The 14437-nt window shown below is 59.5% G+C and overlaps 1 protein-coding gene across 1 annotated transcript in view; it reads right to left on the bottom strand.

Annotated features, from left to right (window-relative positions):
• MYOM1 (myomesin 1) overlaps positions 1 to 14437 on the bottom strand; it is a 45706-nt gene that overhangs the window by 15609 nt on the left and 15660 nt on the right. Inside the window, exons 13-22 of the mRNA XM_068166922.1 lie at positions 14316 to 14372; positions 13841 to 13965; positions 10587 to 10770; positions 5792 to 5966; positions 5062 to 5183; positions 3808 to 4004; positions 3067 to 3193; positions 2458 to 2642; positions 978 to 1092; positions 167 to 323 (exon numbers count right to left, since the gene is read on the bottom strand). Of these exons, the coding sequence (XP_068023023.1) occupies positions 167 to 323; positions 978 to 1092; positions 2458 to 2642; positions 3067 to 3193; positions 3808 to 4004; positions 5062 to 5183; positions 5792 to 5966; positions 10587 to 10770; positions 13841 to 13965; positions 14316 to 14372 (1444 nt within the window). The remainder of the gene's footprint in view (positions 1 to 166; positions 324 to 977; positions 1093 to 2457; positions 2643 to 3066; positions 3194 to 3807; positions 4005 to 5061; positions 5184 to 5791; positions 5967 to 10586; positions 10771 to 13840; positions 13966 to 14315; positions 14373 to 14437) is intronic.

Below are 14437 nucleotides of genomic sequence, written 5' to 3'. Positions count from 1 at the left end.
CAAGAGGATGGCTTTCAGGGAATGGTTTGGGTTGGAAGGGATCTCAGAGCATCTGCTCCAACCTCCCCACTACGCCCAGGGACACTTCTCCACTCGACTCAGCTGCTCAAGGCCTCAGCTGTGGCCACTCTTGGTCCCTGAGGCACAAGGGGGTTGTGGTCCTTACTTGCCCCCCTTGGTGTCGATGGTCAGCCGGGAGTCATCCTCAATGGGTTCATAATTCTTGGACCAAACAAACTTGGAGCCTGGAGACATCTTCTCACACTCAAAGTTGAGGGAAATGACTCCATTGTCATCTACTTCAACCACCACCTCCTTGGTTCCTGCAGGAGCAGAAGAAGGCAGTTCCAGCAGCTCAGAGAAGGCAGCAGACCAAGCTGTCAGGTTTCAGTCATAGGATGGCTGAAGCAGCCCCAGGAGCTGCTGCCAACCTTGCCTGGGGTCCCAGGAACAGTCCTGGGTCTAACCCACAGCCTGGAGAGCAGCAGGCATCAGCTGCCAGAGAATTTTGGACTGGCCTGGGGGAGAAAGGACCTTTCAAGCTCACCCAGTCCAACCATTCTGCAGCTCCAGCCAGGCTGGGGCTGCCCCACGGCCCTCAGCACCACAGCTCTGCCTCTTGGGAGCCCCTCCAGGGGTGGGGATTCAGCCTCCTCCCTGGGCAGCCTGGGGCAGGCTTGGAGAAGCCTCTCAGGGAAGAGGTTTCTTCCCATGTCCAACCTCAGCCTCTCCTGTGGCAACTTGAGGCCATTTCCTCTTGTCCTGTCCCTTGTTCCTCGGAGCAGAGCCCAACCCCCCCCGGCTCCAGCCTCCTCCCAGGGAGCTGCAGAGAGCAAGGAGGTCTCCCTCAGCCTCCTCTGCTCCACACTGAGCACCCCCAGCTCCCTCAGCTGCTCCTCAGGAGATCTGCTGGAAACTCATCACACGAAGAGGAACCTGCTGAGGGGTGAGAGGAAGGAGGAAGGTTGGCAGCAGACCTGGTGGTGTCTCAGCCAGGACAGGATCCGTGGCGTCCGAGGGCTTGCCCACGCCGGCCTGGTTGGCTGCCCGCACGCGGAAGACGTAGCGCCGGCCCCGCGCCAGGCCCTGCACCTGCAGTGGGCAACAGACCCCTGGGTGGGTGCCCACAGCCTCCCCCAGCCTCCCCTGCTGCCACACCCACGCCTCACGACCTGCCCCCGGCCTCCTCTGGCCTCACTGCTCCTCCCCTGCCCTGTGTGCTGCAGCCCAGGCTGACAGCTGCGGGATGGCTGCTTCCAGACACAGCCAGCAGCTGGGCAGCCTCCTGCTGGCACTGCTGAGGGCACAGGGTGCTGCAGCTGGGCAGCCTCCTGCTGGCACTGCTGAGGGCACAGAGCAGCTGCAGCTGGGCAGCCTCCTGCTGGCACTGCTGAGGGCACAGAGCAGCTGCAGCACAGCAGCCTCCTGCTGGCACTGCTGAGGGCACAGAGCAGCTGCAGCTGGGCAGCCTCCTGCTGGCACTGCTGAGGGCACAGAGCAGCTGCAGCTGGGCAGCCTCCCTGCTGGCACTGCTGAGGGCACAGGGTGCTGCAGCTGGGCAGCCTCCTGCTGGCACTGCTGAGGGCACAGAGCAGCTGCAGCACAGCAGCCTCCTGCTGGCACTGCTGAGGGCACAGAGCAGCTGCAGCACAGCAGCCTCCCTGCTGGCACTGCTGAGGGCACAGAGCAGCTGCAGCACAGCAGCCTCCTGCTGGCACTGCTGAGGGCACAGAGCAGCTGCAGCACAGCAGCCTCCCTGCTGGCACTGCTGAGGGCACAGAGCAGCTGCAGCACAGCAGCCTCCTGCTGGCACTGCTGAGGGCACAGAGCAGCTGCAGCACAGCAGCCTCCTGCTGGCACTGCTGAGGGCACAGAGCAGCTGCAGCACAGCAGCCTCCTGCTGGCACTGCTGAGGGCACAGAGCAGCTGCAGCTGGGCAGCCTCCTGCTGGCACTGCTGAGGGCACAGAGCAGCTGCAGCACAGCAGCCTCCTGCTGGCACTGCTGAGGGCACAGGGTGGCTGCAGCACAGCAGCCTCCTGCTGGCACTGCTGAGGGCACAGAGCAGCTGCAGCACAGCAGCCTCCCTGCTGGCACTGCTGAGGGCACAGGGTGGCTGCAGCACAGCAGCCTCCTGCTGGCACTGCTGAGGGCACAGAGCAGCTGCAGCACAGCAGCCTCCTGCTGGCACTGCTGAGGGCACAGAGCAGCTGCAGCTGGGCAGCCTCCTGCTGGCACTGCTGAGGGCACAGAGCAGCTGCAGCTGGGCAGCCTCCTGCTGGCACTGCTGACGGCACAGAGCAGCTGCAGCACAGCAGCCTCCCTGCTGGCACTGCTGAGGGCACAGGGTGGCTGCAGCACAGCATCTGAGCTTGTGCCCATCTGGGGCTCTGAGCCAGAAGACATCCAGGATGGCTCCTGCCTCACAGGCACGGGCTCTGCACCTCAAGCTCTGTACCTTCAGGTACTTCCTCTGGAGAGGCTTCTCATTGACACTTCTCCACAGCTCCTCCTTGGCCTCGTGCTCCTTCATGTCCACGTAGTACCCCACGATGGGGCTCCGGCCGGTGTAAACGGGCTCCTTCCACAGCAGGACCACGGAGTCCTTCCTCACCTCTGTGCATGTCACATCGTGGGGTGGCCCTGAGGGGGGAGAAGGTTGCAGTTGTGACCTCAAAAGAAATCCCCAAAAGGGTTAAAGATGCCTTAGGACTCCAGAGAGCAGACAGCAGGTTGTAAGCCCAGAGCTGCCTCGACACCTCCAGCTCCTCTACACCATGTCTGGACCCAAGGAAGCCACACCCAGCCCAGCCCCAGGACCAAGCCAGCTGGGTGAGGTTGGCATCGTGATCAAACAACCCCCCAACAAACAATCTCTAAACATTAGCATCTGAAGTAATTCTTAAGCCCTGTCCTTCTCTAAAGTCCACTGGGGTCAGCAGGGGTCATCTCCATTCACCTTCACAGCCCTGGCCTTGGAGAGAGATGTTCAGCCCAGGGTTAGATCATGGGTCACAGAGCACCCCTGGGCTGTGAGCACCCTCCACGTCCCCCCTCAGTGTCCTACCAGGCACAGCAATGCTCCACTCTTCACATCTGAAGGGCTGGCTGGGCTCAGAGGGTGTCCCCACCCCAGCCAGGTTGGCAGCAGCCACCTGGAACTGGTAGACCATGTTCTCCTTCAGGTTTTCAATCTGCAGAACGAAGGAGATGGCACTTGGTGACTTGGGAAGGATGTCACAGTGGCAGTGGACACGAGTGTGATGGGAATGCCTGGAGAGATTCACGGAATGGGTTGGGCTGGAAGGGACCCATGGGCAGGGACACCCCCCCCTAGCCCAGGCTGCTCAAAGCCCTGTCCAACCTTGAACACCTCCATGGAGGGCACATCCACAACCTCTCTGTGCAGTTTATGCCAAGATAAAGAGCCTTAGAGACACCTCCCCTTAGCCCAGGCTGCTCAAGACTTCATGCAGCCTGGCCTTGAACACCTCCAGAGGGGAGGCATCCACAGGTCTTTGGTGTGAGGCTGCTGGAGGCCTGGGGCAGGCTGCCCAGAGAGGTTGTGGAGTCTGCTGGTGTGGAGAGCTCCCAACCCCCCCATGGCACTGTGCTGCTGGGCAAGCTGCTGGGGGGGCCCTGCTGGAGCAGGGCTGGGGCAGCTCCAGAGCTCCCTTCCCACCCCACTGCTGTCCCAGGATGCACTCAGCAGCCTGCACACTGACTCACAGCTCATCCCAAACTGTCCCTGGGACAGTCTGGGGAGTCCCACCTGCCCTCCAGGCACCCAGAGAAGCTAAGCTCTTACCCTGTAGGCTCTGTCACTGACAGCTTTGATGTTGGCCTCCCTCCACTTCCCAGGAACTCCACCAACCACTTCCCGGTAGTTGACGTAGTAGCCGGTGATCTCGGCGCCCCCGGCGGAGTGGGGCTGCTTCCAGCCCAGCACCATCGAGTCGCGGACACTCTCCAGCACCACGATGTCATAGGGTGCAGAGGGGGCAGCTGTTGAACAGGAGGAACACGTCAGCAGGAGGCCACAGGTCAGTGTCAGCCTGGCATTCAGTGACCCACAGCCTCCCTGGGCAGCCTGGGCCAGAGGCTCAGCAGCCTCACACTGGAGAACTTCTGACCCTGCCCTGCCTCAGCTCCAAACCCTTCCCCCTGGGCCTGGCTCCAGACCCCCTCAGGAGCAGTTCCTCTGTAGCCTTCCTGCAGGATCCCTTCAGGTGCTGGCAGCAGCTCTGAGGTGCCCCTGGAGCCTTCTCCTCTGCAGGCTGCACAGCCCCAGCTCCCTCAGCCTGGCCTCCCAGCAGAGCTGCTCCAGCCCTGGCAGCATCTCTGTGGCCTCCTCTGGCCTCTCTCCAGCAGCTCTGTGTCCTTCTCCTGCTGGGGACAGCAGAGCTGGAGGCAGGATTGGAGGGGAGGTCTGAGCAGAGCAGAGCCCAGGGGCAGGATCTCCTCATCTGAGATTTTCCACCTCCAGGTGGTCCCACAGAAGTGCCCCTGGCCACATCTGTCTGCTCTGAGGCTGAGGAGTGAGGCAGAAGGCAGAGGAAGGGGAGGGTGGTGCACAGCTGACTCTGTTCATGCTTAGTGACCTCACTGATCTCTGTGGGTTAGTCCAGGCAGGGGCAAGCAGCCAGAGCAAATCCAGAGGGGGAGGACAGGCAGGGTTAGGGAGGTTCACAAGAGCCACCTGGCACTGATTGTTTGGCTGAGTTGTGGAGGTCAGGAGCTGGTGTGCTACAGGGGGGACAGACACCACAGAGGTGATCAGCACCGTAGCAGCAAAGCAGAACCACATTCCATGGCCCAGGACAGCTGTGAAGTGAGCTTGGCAGTGCCCTCTGACAAGGGGCACCTGAAGAGGACTGGATGGGGAAGGTGAACAGGTCCCCAAGAGAGCAGTGCCTGAAACTGTGGCTGTGAGAGCAGAGCAGCTGCCAACCAGTGATGGTTTGTGGGCAGCACTGGTTACAGGGAGCGGCTGCAAACATCCTGACTGCATTAAACACCCAACCCAGCTGGGGGCAGGGAAGAGCAGTGGGAGAGCCCTCACCAATGGCTGCCTTCACCTCGATGGGCTCCGAGTCCTGGGAGAACTCGCTGAGCCCTGCTGCGTTGACAGCCCTGACTCTGAAGATGTACTTCTGACCATGGGCCAGCCCGTGGCAGACGAACCTGCAGCAAACCAGAGGAGCAGTTAGCAAGGGTGGCACAGAGAATAACAGCCTTGGGTGGAGCTAGGAGGTCTTCAAGGCCCCTTCCAAGCCCAACTGTTCTGTGCATTGTCTCAGGGGGGAAATGAAAGGCTTCTTCCCTAAAGGTTTCTCCTGCTTTCACAAAGCCATGAGGCCACTCAGCTGTGGAGTTAGAGAGTGGTTGGACTGGACCTTGAAGGGTTTCAGAAATGAAATGATTCCATGGAATGAAGGCCTTGGAATGCAAAATGTATCCAAGCACCTCACTCCCCTTGACAGCTCATCCAGCCCAACCCCCTGCAGCCAGCAGGGACAGCCCCAGCCAGAGCAGGCTGCTCAGAGCCCCAGCCAGCCTGCCCTGCAGTGCTGCCAGCCATGGGGCAGCTCCCAGCTCTCTGGGCAGCCTGGGCCAGGCTCTCCCCACCCCCAGGGGCAAACATTTCTCCCTTCTCTCCACTGTCAATCTCCCTCTGAGAGTCCAAACCATCCCCCCTTGGCCTGGCACCACGGGCCCTGAGACGAAGCCTGTCCCCAGCTTTCTTCCAGGTCCCTTGAAGCAGTGAGAGGCCACTACAAGTCCCCCATTACCTTGTGCCTTTCACAGGGTTGTTGTTGCATGGTTCCCAACGACCAGATCCAACCAGGCTTGACTCAATGTAGTACCCAACCAGCTCCTTGGCATCTGGGGGCTCTGCCCAGGTGAGAAGGACTGAGGTGTCTGTGTTCCTCACTGGCATCACGTGGCTAGGAGCCTTGGGCACGTCTGTGGGAGGGAAGCAGACAGCAGTGAGCCAGCACCCAGCCAGGACACACTCAGCACCCCATCCTTAGGGACACTCTCTGGGACCCCAACGGGGCAAAGGCCACTTGGCCCTCCAGAGCCTTCTCTGATCTACATTAAGTAGGGCAGGACCACAGACAGGACCAGTAGGTTCAAGCTGCTGAGGGTAAGGCTCCTCACCAAGTGTGGGGTTCTGTCCCTGAGAAGGAGCAAGCTCCTGCATCAGTCAGCTGAGGGAGACCTGCTGGGAAGCAGCTCCAAGGAGAGGAGCTGGGAGTGCTGGGGGACAGCAAGGTGCCCAGGAGCACCAGGAGTGCCCTGGTGGGCAGGAAGGCCAAAGGTGTCCTGGGGGGCATGAGCAAGAGTGCAGCCAGCAGGGCAAGGGAGGCTCTCCTGCCCCTCTGCTCTGCCCTAGGGAGGCCCCATCTGGGCTGCTGGGTACAGTGCTGTGCTTCCCAGTTCCAGGGGGACAGGGAACTGCTGGGGAGAGCCCAGGGGAGGCTGCAGAGCTGCTGAGGGGCCTGGAGCAGCTCTGGCAGCAGCAAAGGCTGAGAGCCCTGGGGCTGAGAGCCTGCAGCAGAGCAGCCCCAGAGGGGAGCTGAGCAATGCTCAGCAAGAGCTGAAGGAGCTGTGGGGGGCAAGAGGCTGGGGCCAGGCTCTGCTGAGTGGTGCCCAGGGCCAGGCCAAGGGGCAAGGGGCAGAGCCTGGCAGGCAGGAGGTGGCAGCTGAGCAGGAGGAGAAAGTGGTTTGGGGGGAGGCTGCTGGAGGCCTGGAGCAGGCTGCCCAGAGAGGTTGTGGAGTCTGCTGGTGTGGAGAGCTTCCAACCCCCCCTGGGCACTGTGCTGCTGGGCAAGCTGCTGGGGGGGCCCTGCTGGAGCAGGGCTGGGCTGGGGCAGCTCCAGGGGTCCCTTCCCACCCCCCATGCTGGCATTCTGGGATTGCTTCTGACTGAGGGCATTTCTCTCCAGTCAGGTTTAGTCCATCCCCTCCTGCTGCACAGCTGCACCAGGGATGTGCCTTGGAGCTTTCTGACAGGGAAAAGAGTGCTGGGTGCAGACTGAGGAGCTCTGCAGCCCACGGGATGAGTCACAAAGCAAGCTCCTGTCAGGCACCAACTTGCTCCTGAGGTGTTTTCCAAGAGGAGCTGTTTTGCTCCCCAGGAATTGAGTTGGAAATGAAGCCAGCAGAGACAGGCTGGGAGCTGGAGCAGGAGCTGCCCTGCAGTTTGGAAACAAAGGGCTGGGGGTGGCATAGCTCCTGGTGCTTTGCTGTGGGGAACATCTCAGCTTCTCCTGCCCTGGAATCAGTCTGCAAGGATGGAATTCCTGCCTGTTTGCACTGGCAGAGCAGGAAGGTGAAGCTCTGCTGATGTCTGGGCTTGGTTTCAGTGAGGGCTCTGAGAAGAAGGATTTTGGTGCTTCCTTCCCTTTGCCCTTCCTCTCCCACTGTCTTCAGCCTTTCAGGTTCTGGCCAGCCTTTACCTGCAGCTGGACTCCCTTGGTCTGCAGCTGTCATCTGAGCAGGTGTTAGAGGGTCAACAACCTAAACCAAAATGAGTCTAGCTAGGGAGGAGACATCACTGATGGCTTCTGATACTTCATGCAGTTCATGCAATCATGGAAGCACTGAATCATGGAGCCATAGGATGGTTTGGGTTGGAAGGGACCTTAAAGACAGAGTCATAGAATTGTGGAACCATAGAATCATGAGGCCTGAAGTGTTCAGCCAAAGGAGAGACCCAAATACCAGACAGCACCCAGCCAGGACTTCCTGTCTGTCTTACATGGCCTACTGTTGATTGCCTGTGAGCACAGGGTCACTCAGGAGTGCACATGGAGCTGACGATTTAAGCAGTCTCAAACTATGCCAGGGAAGGTCAGGCTGGAAGTGAGGAGAGAGTTCTTCCCAGAGAGAGGAATTGGCCATGGGAATGTGCTGCCCAGGGAGGTGGTGGAGCCACCACCCCTGGAGGTGTTCAAGAGGGGATTGGATGTGGCACTTGAAGCCATGGTTTAGTTGTCAGGAGGTGTTAGGTAATAGGTTGGACTTGGTGATCTCTGAGGTCTCTTCCAACCTTATTGATTCTATGATTCTATGAAACCATGAAACCATGGAATCACAGAATGGTTTGAGTTGGAAGGGACCTCAAAGACAGACTCAGAGAGCCATGGAATCACAGAATGGTTTAGGATGGAAGGGACCTCAAAGACAGACTCAGAGAGCCATGGAATCACAGAATGGTTTAGGATGGAAGGGACCTCAAAGACAGACTCACAGAGCCATGGAATCACAGAATGGTTTGAGTTGGAAGGGACCTCAAAGACAGACTCACAGAGCCATGGAATCACAGAATGGTTTAGGATGGAAGGGACCTCAAAGACAGACTCACAGAGCCATGGAATCACAGAATGGTTTGAGTTGGAAGGGACCTCAAAGACAGACTCAGAGAGCCATGGAATCACAGAATGGTTTAGGATGGAAGGGACCTCAAAGACAGACTCAGAGAGCCATGGAATCACAGAATGGTTTAGGATGGAAGGGACCTCAAAGACAGACTCAGAGAGCCATGGAATCACAGAATGGTTTAGGATGGAAGGGACCTCAAAGACAGACTCACAGAGCCATGGAATCACAGAATGGTTTGAGTTAGAAGGGACCTCAAAGACAGACTCACAGAGCCATGGGATCCTGGAGCCACAGAACCATGGAATGGTTTGGTTTAAAAGGGACCCCAAAGCTCATGCAGTTCCAACCCCCTCCACGGGCAGGGAGCCCTCCCACCAAGCCAGGCTGCTCAGGGCCTCGTGCGGCCTGGCCTTGCACCCTGCCAGGGAGGGGCAGCCGGCAGGGGCCGCCCGCAGCCGGGGCAGCAGCACTCACCCAGCAGTGCTCACCCAGCAGCACTCACCCAGCAGCGCTCACCCAGCAGCACTCACCCAGCAGCACTCACGCAGCAGCACTCACCCAGCAGCACTCACCCAGCAGCGCTCACCCAGCAGCACTCACCCAGCAGCACTCACCCAGCAGCACTCACCCAGCAGCACTCACGCAGCAGCACTCACCCAGCAGCACTCACGCAGCAGTGCTCACCCAGCAGCACTCACCCAGCAGCGCTCACCCAGCAGCACTCACCCAGCAGCACTCACCCAGCAGCACTCACCCAGCAGCACTCACCCAGCAGCACTCACGCAGCAGCACTCACCCAGCAGCGCTCACCCAGCAGCACTCACCCAGCAGCACTCACCCAGCAGCGCTCACCCAGCAGCGCTCACCCAGCAGCACTCACGCAGCAGCACTCACGCAGCAGCACTCACCCAGCAGCACTCACCCAGCAGCACTCACGCAGCAGCACTCACCCAGCAGCGCTCACCCAGCAGCGCTCACCCAGCAGCACTCACGCAGCAGCACTCACCCAGCAGCACTCACCCAGCAGCACTCACCCAGCAGCGCTCACGCAGCAGCGCTCACCCAGCAGCACTCACGCAGCAGCACTCACCCAGCAGCGCTCACGCAGCAGCACTCACCCAGCAGCACTCACCCAGCAGCACTCACCCAGCAGCACTCACCCAGCAGCACTCACGCAGCAGCACTCACCCAGCAGCACTCACCCAGCAGCACTCACCCAGCAGCACTCACGCAGCAGCACTCACCCAGCAGCACTCACGCAGCAGCACTCACCCAGCAGCACTCACCCAGCAGCGCTCACCCAGCAGCGCTCACCCAGCAGCACTCACCCAGCAGCGCTCACCCAGCAGCGCTCACCCAGCAGCACTCACCCAGCAGCGCTCACCCAGCAGCACTCACCCAGCAGCACTCACCCAGCAGCACTCACGCAGCAGCGCTCACCCAGCAGCACTCACGCAGCAGCACTCACGCAGCAGCACTCACGCAGCAGCACTCACGCAGCAGCACTCACCCAGCAGCACTCACGCAGCAGCACTCACCCAGCAGCACTCACGCAGCAGCACTCACCCAGCAGCACTCACCCAGCAGCGCTCACCCAGCAGCGCTCACCCAGCAGCACTCACCCAGCAGCGCTCACCCAGCAGCGCTCACCCAGCAGCGCTCACCCAGCAGCGCTCACCCAGCAGCACTCACCCAGCAGCACTCACCCAGCAGCACTCACGCAGCAGCGCTCACCCAGCAGCACTCACCCAGCAGCACTCACCCAGCAGCACTCACGCAGCAGCACTCACGCAGCAGCACTCACGCAGCAGCACTCACCCAGCAGCACTCACGCAGCAGCACTCACCCAGCAGCACTCACCCAGCAGCACTCACACAGCAGCACTCACGCAGCAGCACTCACCCAGCAGCGCTCACCCAGCAGCGCTCACCCAGCAGCACTCACCCAGCAGCACTCACCCAGCAGCACTCACGCAGCAGCACTCACCCAGCAGCACTCACCCAGCAGCACTCACACAGCAGCACTCACGCAGCAGCACTCACCCAGCAGCACTCACCCAGCAGCACTCACCCAGCAGCACTCACCCAGCAGCACTCACGCAGCAGCACTCACCCAGCAGCACTCACGCAGCAGCGCTCACCCAGCAGCGTTCACGCAGCAGCACTCACCCAGCAGCGCTCACCCAGCAGCACTCACCCAGCTTGTCGGCGGGCACGGTGGCGGCGGTGGCCTCGGAGGGCTGCCCCACGCCGGCGGAGTTGCAGCAGCGCACGCGGAAGCTGTAGGCCTTGCCCTCGGCCAGGTCGAAGAGCGCGAAGCGCGGCGAGCGCACCGGCGTCTCCGTGTTCACACGCTGCCAGTCCTCCGTGCCCGCCACGCACTGCGGGCACAGCCGGGGCGTCAGGCCCTGCCAGGCCAGCCTCCCGCCCCACACCCTCCCACCCAGCCCCGGCCTCGCAGGGGCTCGGTTTGACTGGCAGAGGCCAGGAGGCAGGGGCTGCTCGGGCTGGAAAAGACCTCTGAGATCATCAGCCCAGCCACAGCCCTGCGACTAGGGAACTCCTGCCCTGTGTCCAGCACTGCCCAGGCCACACCTGCAGTCCTGTGTCCAGCTCTGGGCTCCTCAGCTTAGGAAAGAGGTTGAGCTGCTGGAAGGTGTCCAGAGAAGGGCAAGAAAGCTGGGGAGGGGTCTGGGGCACAGCCCTGTGAGGAGAGGCTGAGGGAGCTGGGGTTGCTTAGCCTGGAGAAGAGGAGGCTCAGGGGAGACCTTCTTGCTCTCTGCAACTCCCTGAAGGGAGGTTGGAGCCAGGTGGGGGTTGGGCTCTTCTCCCAGGCCCCCAGCAGCAGAACAAGAGGACACAGTCTCAAGCTGTGCCAGGGGAGGTTCAGGCTGGAGGTGAGGAGAAAGTTCTTCCCAGCAGGAGAGATTGGCCCTGGGGATGTGCTGCCCAGGGAGGTGGTGGAGTCCCCATCCCTGGGGGTGTTAAAACAAAAAGATTGGCTGTGGCTCTTGGAGCCATGGTTTGGTTGTCAGGAGGGGTTGGGTGTTAGGTGACAGGTTGGACTCAGTGATCTCTGAGGCCTTTTCCAACCTGGCTGATGCTGTGATGCTGTAACCCGGCAGCCCCCTGCACACAGCTCTCAGACCATGTCCTTAGCTGTCTCCAGGCATGGTGACTCTACCACCTCCACAGGCAGCCTGCTCCAGTGTCTGACAACCTCCAAGATCATCCAGTCCCACATCAGCCCAACACCACCACAGTCACTGTCCCATGTCCCTGCCTGCCATGTCCCCACATTTCTTAACACCTGCAGGGATGGGGACTGCAGCACCTCCCTGGGCAGCCTGCTCCTACAGCGTGAGCAGAAGTCAGGGCAGGTGAAGGTGCCAGCTGTCCATCTGCTGCAGAAGTCTTGCTGGCTGTAAGGCACCAAAGCTGAAGTCCTCTCCAGCAGGAGGAAGTGGTGTTATTGCCTGCATCCAGTTCTGGACCACTTGCAAAGCAAGTTCTGCAGACATCCAACAACTCAGAATCAGAGACTGGCTTGGGTTGGAAGGGATCTCAAAGATCACCCAGTTCCAACCCCGTGCCATGGGCAAGGACACCTCCCACTGGCCCAGCTCGTTCAAGGCCCCATCCAGCCTGGCTTTGAAGACCTCTAGGCATGGAGCCTCCACAGCTTCTACCATTAACACATTGCTCTTGTGTCCCTCTGCAGCGTTCTGGGGTGGCCTCCAGAATCTCACTTTCCAGCCAAAAGGTAAGAGCTGAGCTGGTTTTAGGCCCGTGGGGAGCAGCACTCTGTCCCCTGCTCACTAACACCAGTCATTACTGGTGACTTCCACCCCCTGTGCTTCACATGAAGGACACTTTCTGGCTTCTGGGGGGTTTCAAAGCTTTCTTAGATGGGAACTCAAAAATGCATCCTTTCATCCTCCCCAAGCTTGTTGCTAAGTGAAACTCATTTATTTAGACCAGATTTTGTATGAGGATGAAAAAAAAACCACATAAAGGGAATCTATTTTTGGCTCCTTTGATGACACCTCAGGAGTGACAGGGAGAAAAGTTGGTGAGCCATGAGACAGAAGTGAAAATGGTGGTGGCCTGAAGGATCTTACAGGCTGGCAGCCATGAAAAAAAACCCAGCAGGGCACTGAAATGAAAATGGGTTCTGGTCTGGAAGAGACATTTTGTCACCTTCCTTGAGCTGGTTGAGATCCAGCAAGGTAGAGTCCTGCATCTGGGAAGGAAAAGCCCCAGGACAGGTTGGGGCCTGAGCTGCTGGAGAGCAGCCCTGGGGAAAGGCTCCTGGGGGTCCTGGTGGGATGCCTGTGAGCCAGCAATGTGCCCTTGTGGCCAGGAAGGCCAAGGGCACCCTGGGGGGGGTTAGAAGGGCTGTGGTGAGTAGGTCAGAGAGGTTCTGCCCCTCTGCTCTGCCCTGGAGAGGCCACATCTGGAATATTGTATCCAGCTCTGAGCCCTCCAGTTCAAGAAGGACCTCCTCCCAACCCCACCTGGATGTGTTCATGTGTGCCCTGGGTGCCCCTGCTCTGGCAGGGGGTTGGACTGGATGATCTCCAGAGGTCCCTTCCCACCCCACCATGCTGGGATGTGACTTTGCTCTGTGCTTTCTCTTCACAGAGGCAGTTTGTCAGCCTGTCTGCTTCAGGGCAGGTCACTACCCAGCTCATCAGGGGACACTGCAGCCTTTGACACCTTCTGCACCTACTTTCCCATCTCCTGTATTTTAGTTCCTCTTCCTTTATCTGCAGCCACAGTTCTCTTGGTCACCTTCTAGTCCTGGCCCTAGTCTGAAAGTTCCAGGTGGAAATAAATTCATGGAATGGATGGGGCTGGAAGGAACAGAATCAGTCTCAGAGTCTCACAGAATCACCAAGGTTGGAAGAGACCTCAAAGACCATCAAGTCCAACCTGTCAGCACAGACCTCATGACTAGACCATGGCACCAAGTGCCACATCCAATCCCCTCTTGAACACCTCCAGGGATGGGGACTCCACCACCTCCCTGGGCAGCACATCCCAATGACCAACAACTCTCTCAGGGAAGAACTTTCTCCTCACCTCAAGCCTAAACTTCCCCTGGCACAGCTTGAGACTGTGTCCTCTTGTTCTGCTGCTGGTTGCTTGAGAGAAGAGACCAACCCCCTCCTGGCTACAACCTCCCTTCAGGTAGTTGTAGAGAGCAAGAAGGTCTCCCCTGAGCCTCCTCTTCTCCAGGCTAAACAACCCCAACCTCAAAGCTCCTCCAGTTCCAGCCCCCTGCCATGGGCAGGGACAGCTCCCACCAGCCCAGGCTGCTCAAGGGCTCATCCAACCTGGCCTTGAATGCTTCCATGAAGGGGGCAACCACAGCCTTCCTGGGCAACCTGTGCCAGTGTCACAATGCAAAGGTTATCAGCAGCTGGTTCTGCATTTGCCCCCTGTTACCTTTTCCACATAGTACATGATGCCCTCGTGGCCCCGCTGCCCAGGAGGCTTCCAGCTGAGCACCACGTAGTTCTTGGTGGCTTCAATAACCTGCAGGTCTGTAGGTGGGCCAGGAACAACACCCTCTGAAGAGCAGGGGAGAACAACAGGAGAGGCATGGGGATTGGATTCCTCCAGATTTAGTGCCATAAGAAGAACAGAGGAGGGGGATCAACACCCTGCTACAGGAACCTGGTACTCTCAGCATGTGGAATTAAAGTTCTGCTAAAGCTTGGGCTGAAATGTCCTTCTCCAGGCATGGTTATCTGCCAGGACCTGAGTAATGAAACCTCACCTCCACCACCACGCTCAGGGCTGAGTGACTCCCAGCACAACAAACTTTGGGTGGGTGCCAAAGTTCACTGAACCCACTGGGAGTTCTCCTTACTCAGCCAGCTTCGCCTTGGACTCTGGTAGGCCAAAGGGCTGTGTTTACCTGCAGGTTCCTCCTCAGTGACAATGATCTGGCCAGTCCAGGGAGCAGAAGGGTGACCTGAAACAAATGGCAGAGGTGTCATGGAAAGGGAAGACTCCAGAAACCTCTGAAATAAGGAGGCA

Source organism: Melanerpes formicivorus, unplaced genomic scaffold, assembly GCF_026170545.1.
Source record: "Melanerpes formicivorus ecotype bairdi unplaced genomic scaffold, bMelFor1.0.p_v2 SCAF_111, whole genome shotgun sequence".
Classification (NCBI taxonomy): Eukaryota; Metazoa; Chordata; class Aves; order Piciformes; family Picidae; genus Melanerpes; species Melanerpes formicivorus.
Note: the sequence above shows the minus strand (reverse complement) of the source record. Positions and strands in the feature narration are given on the sequence as shown.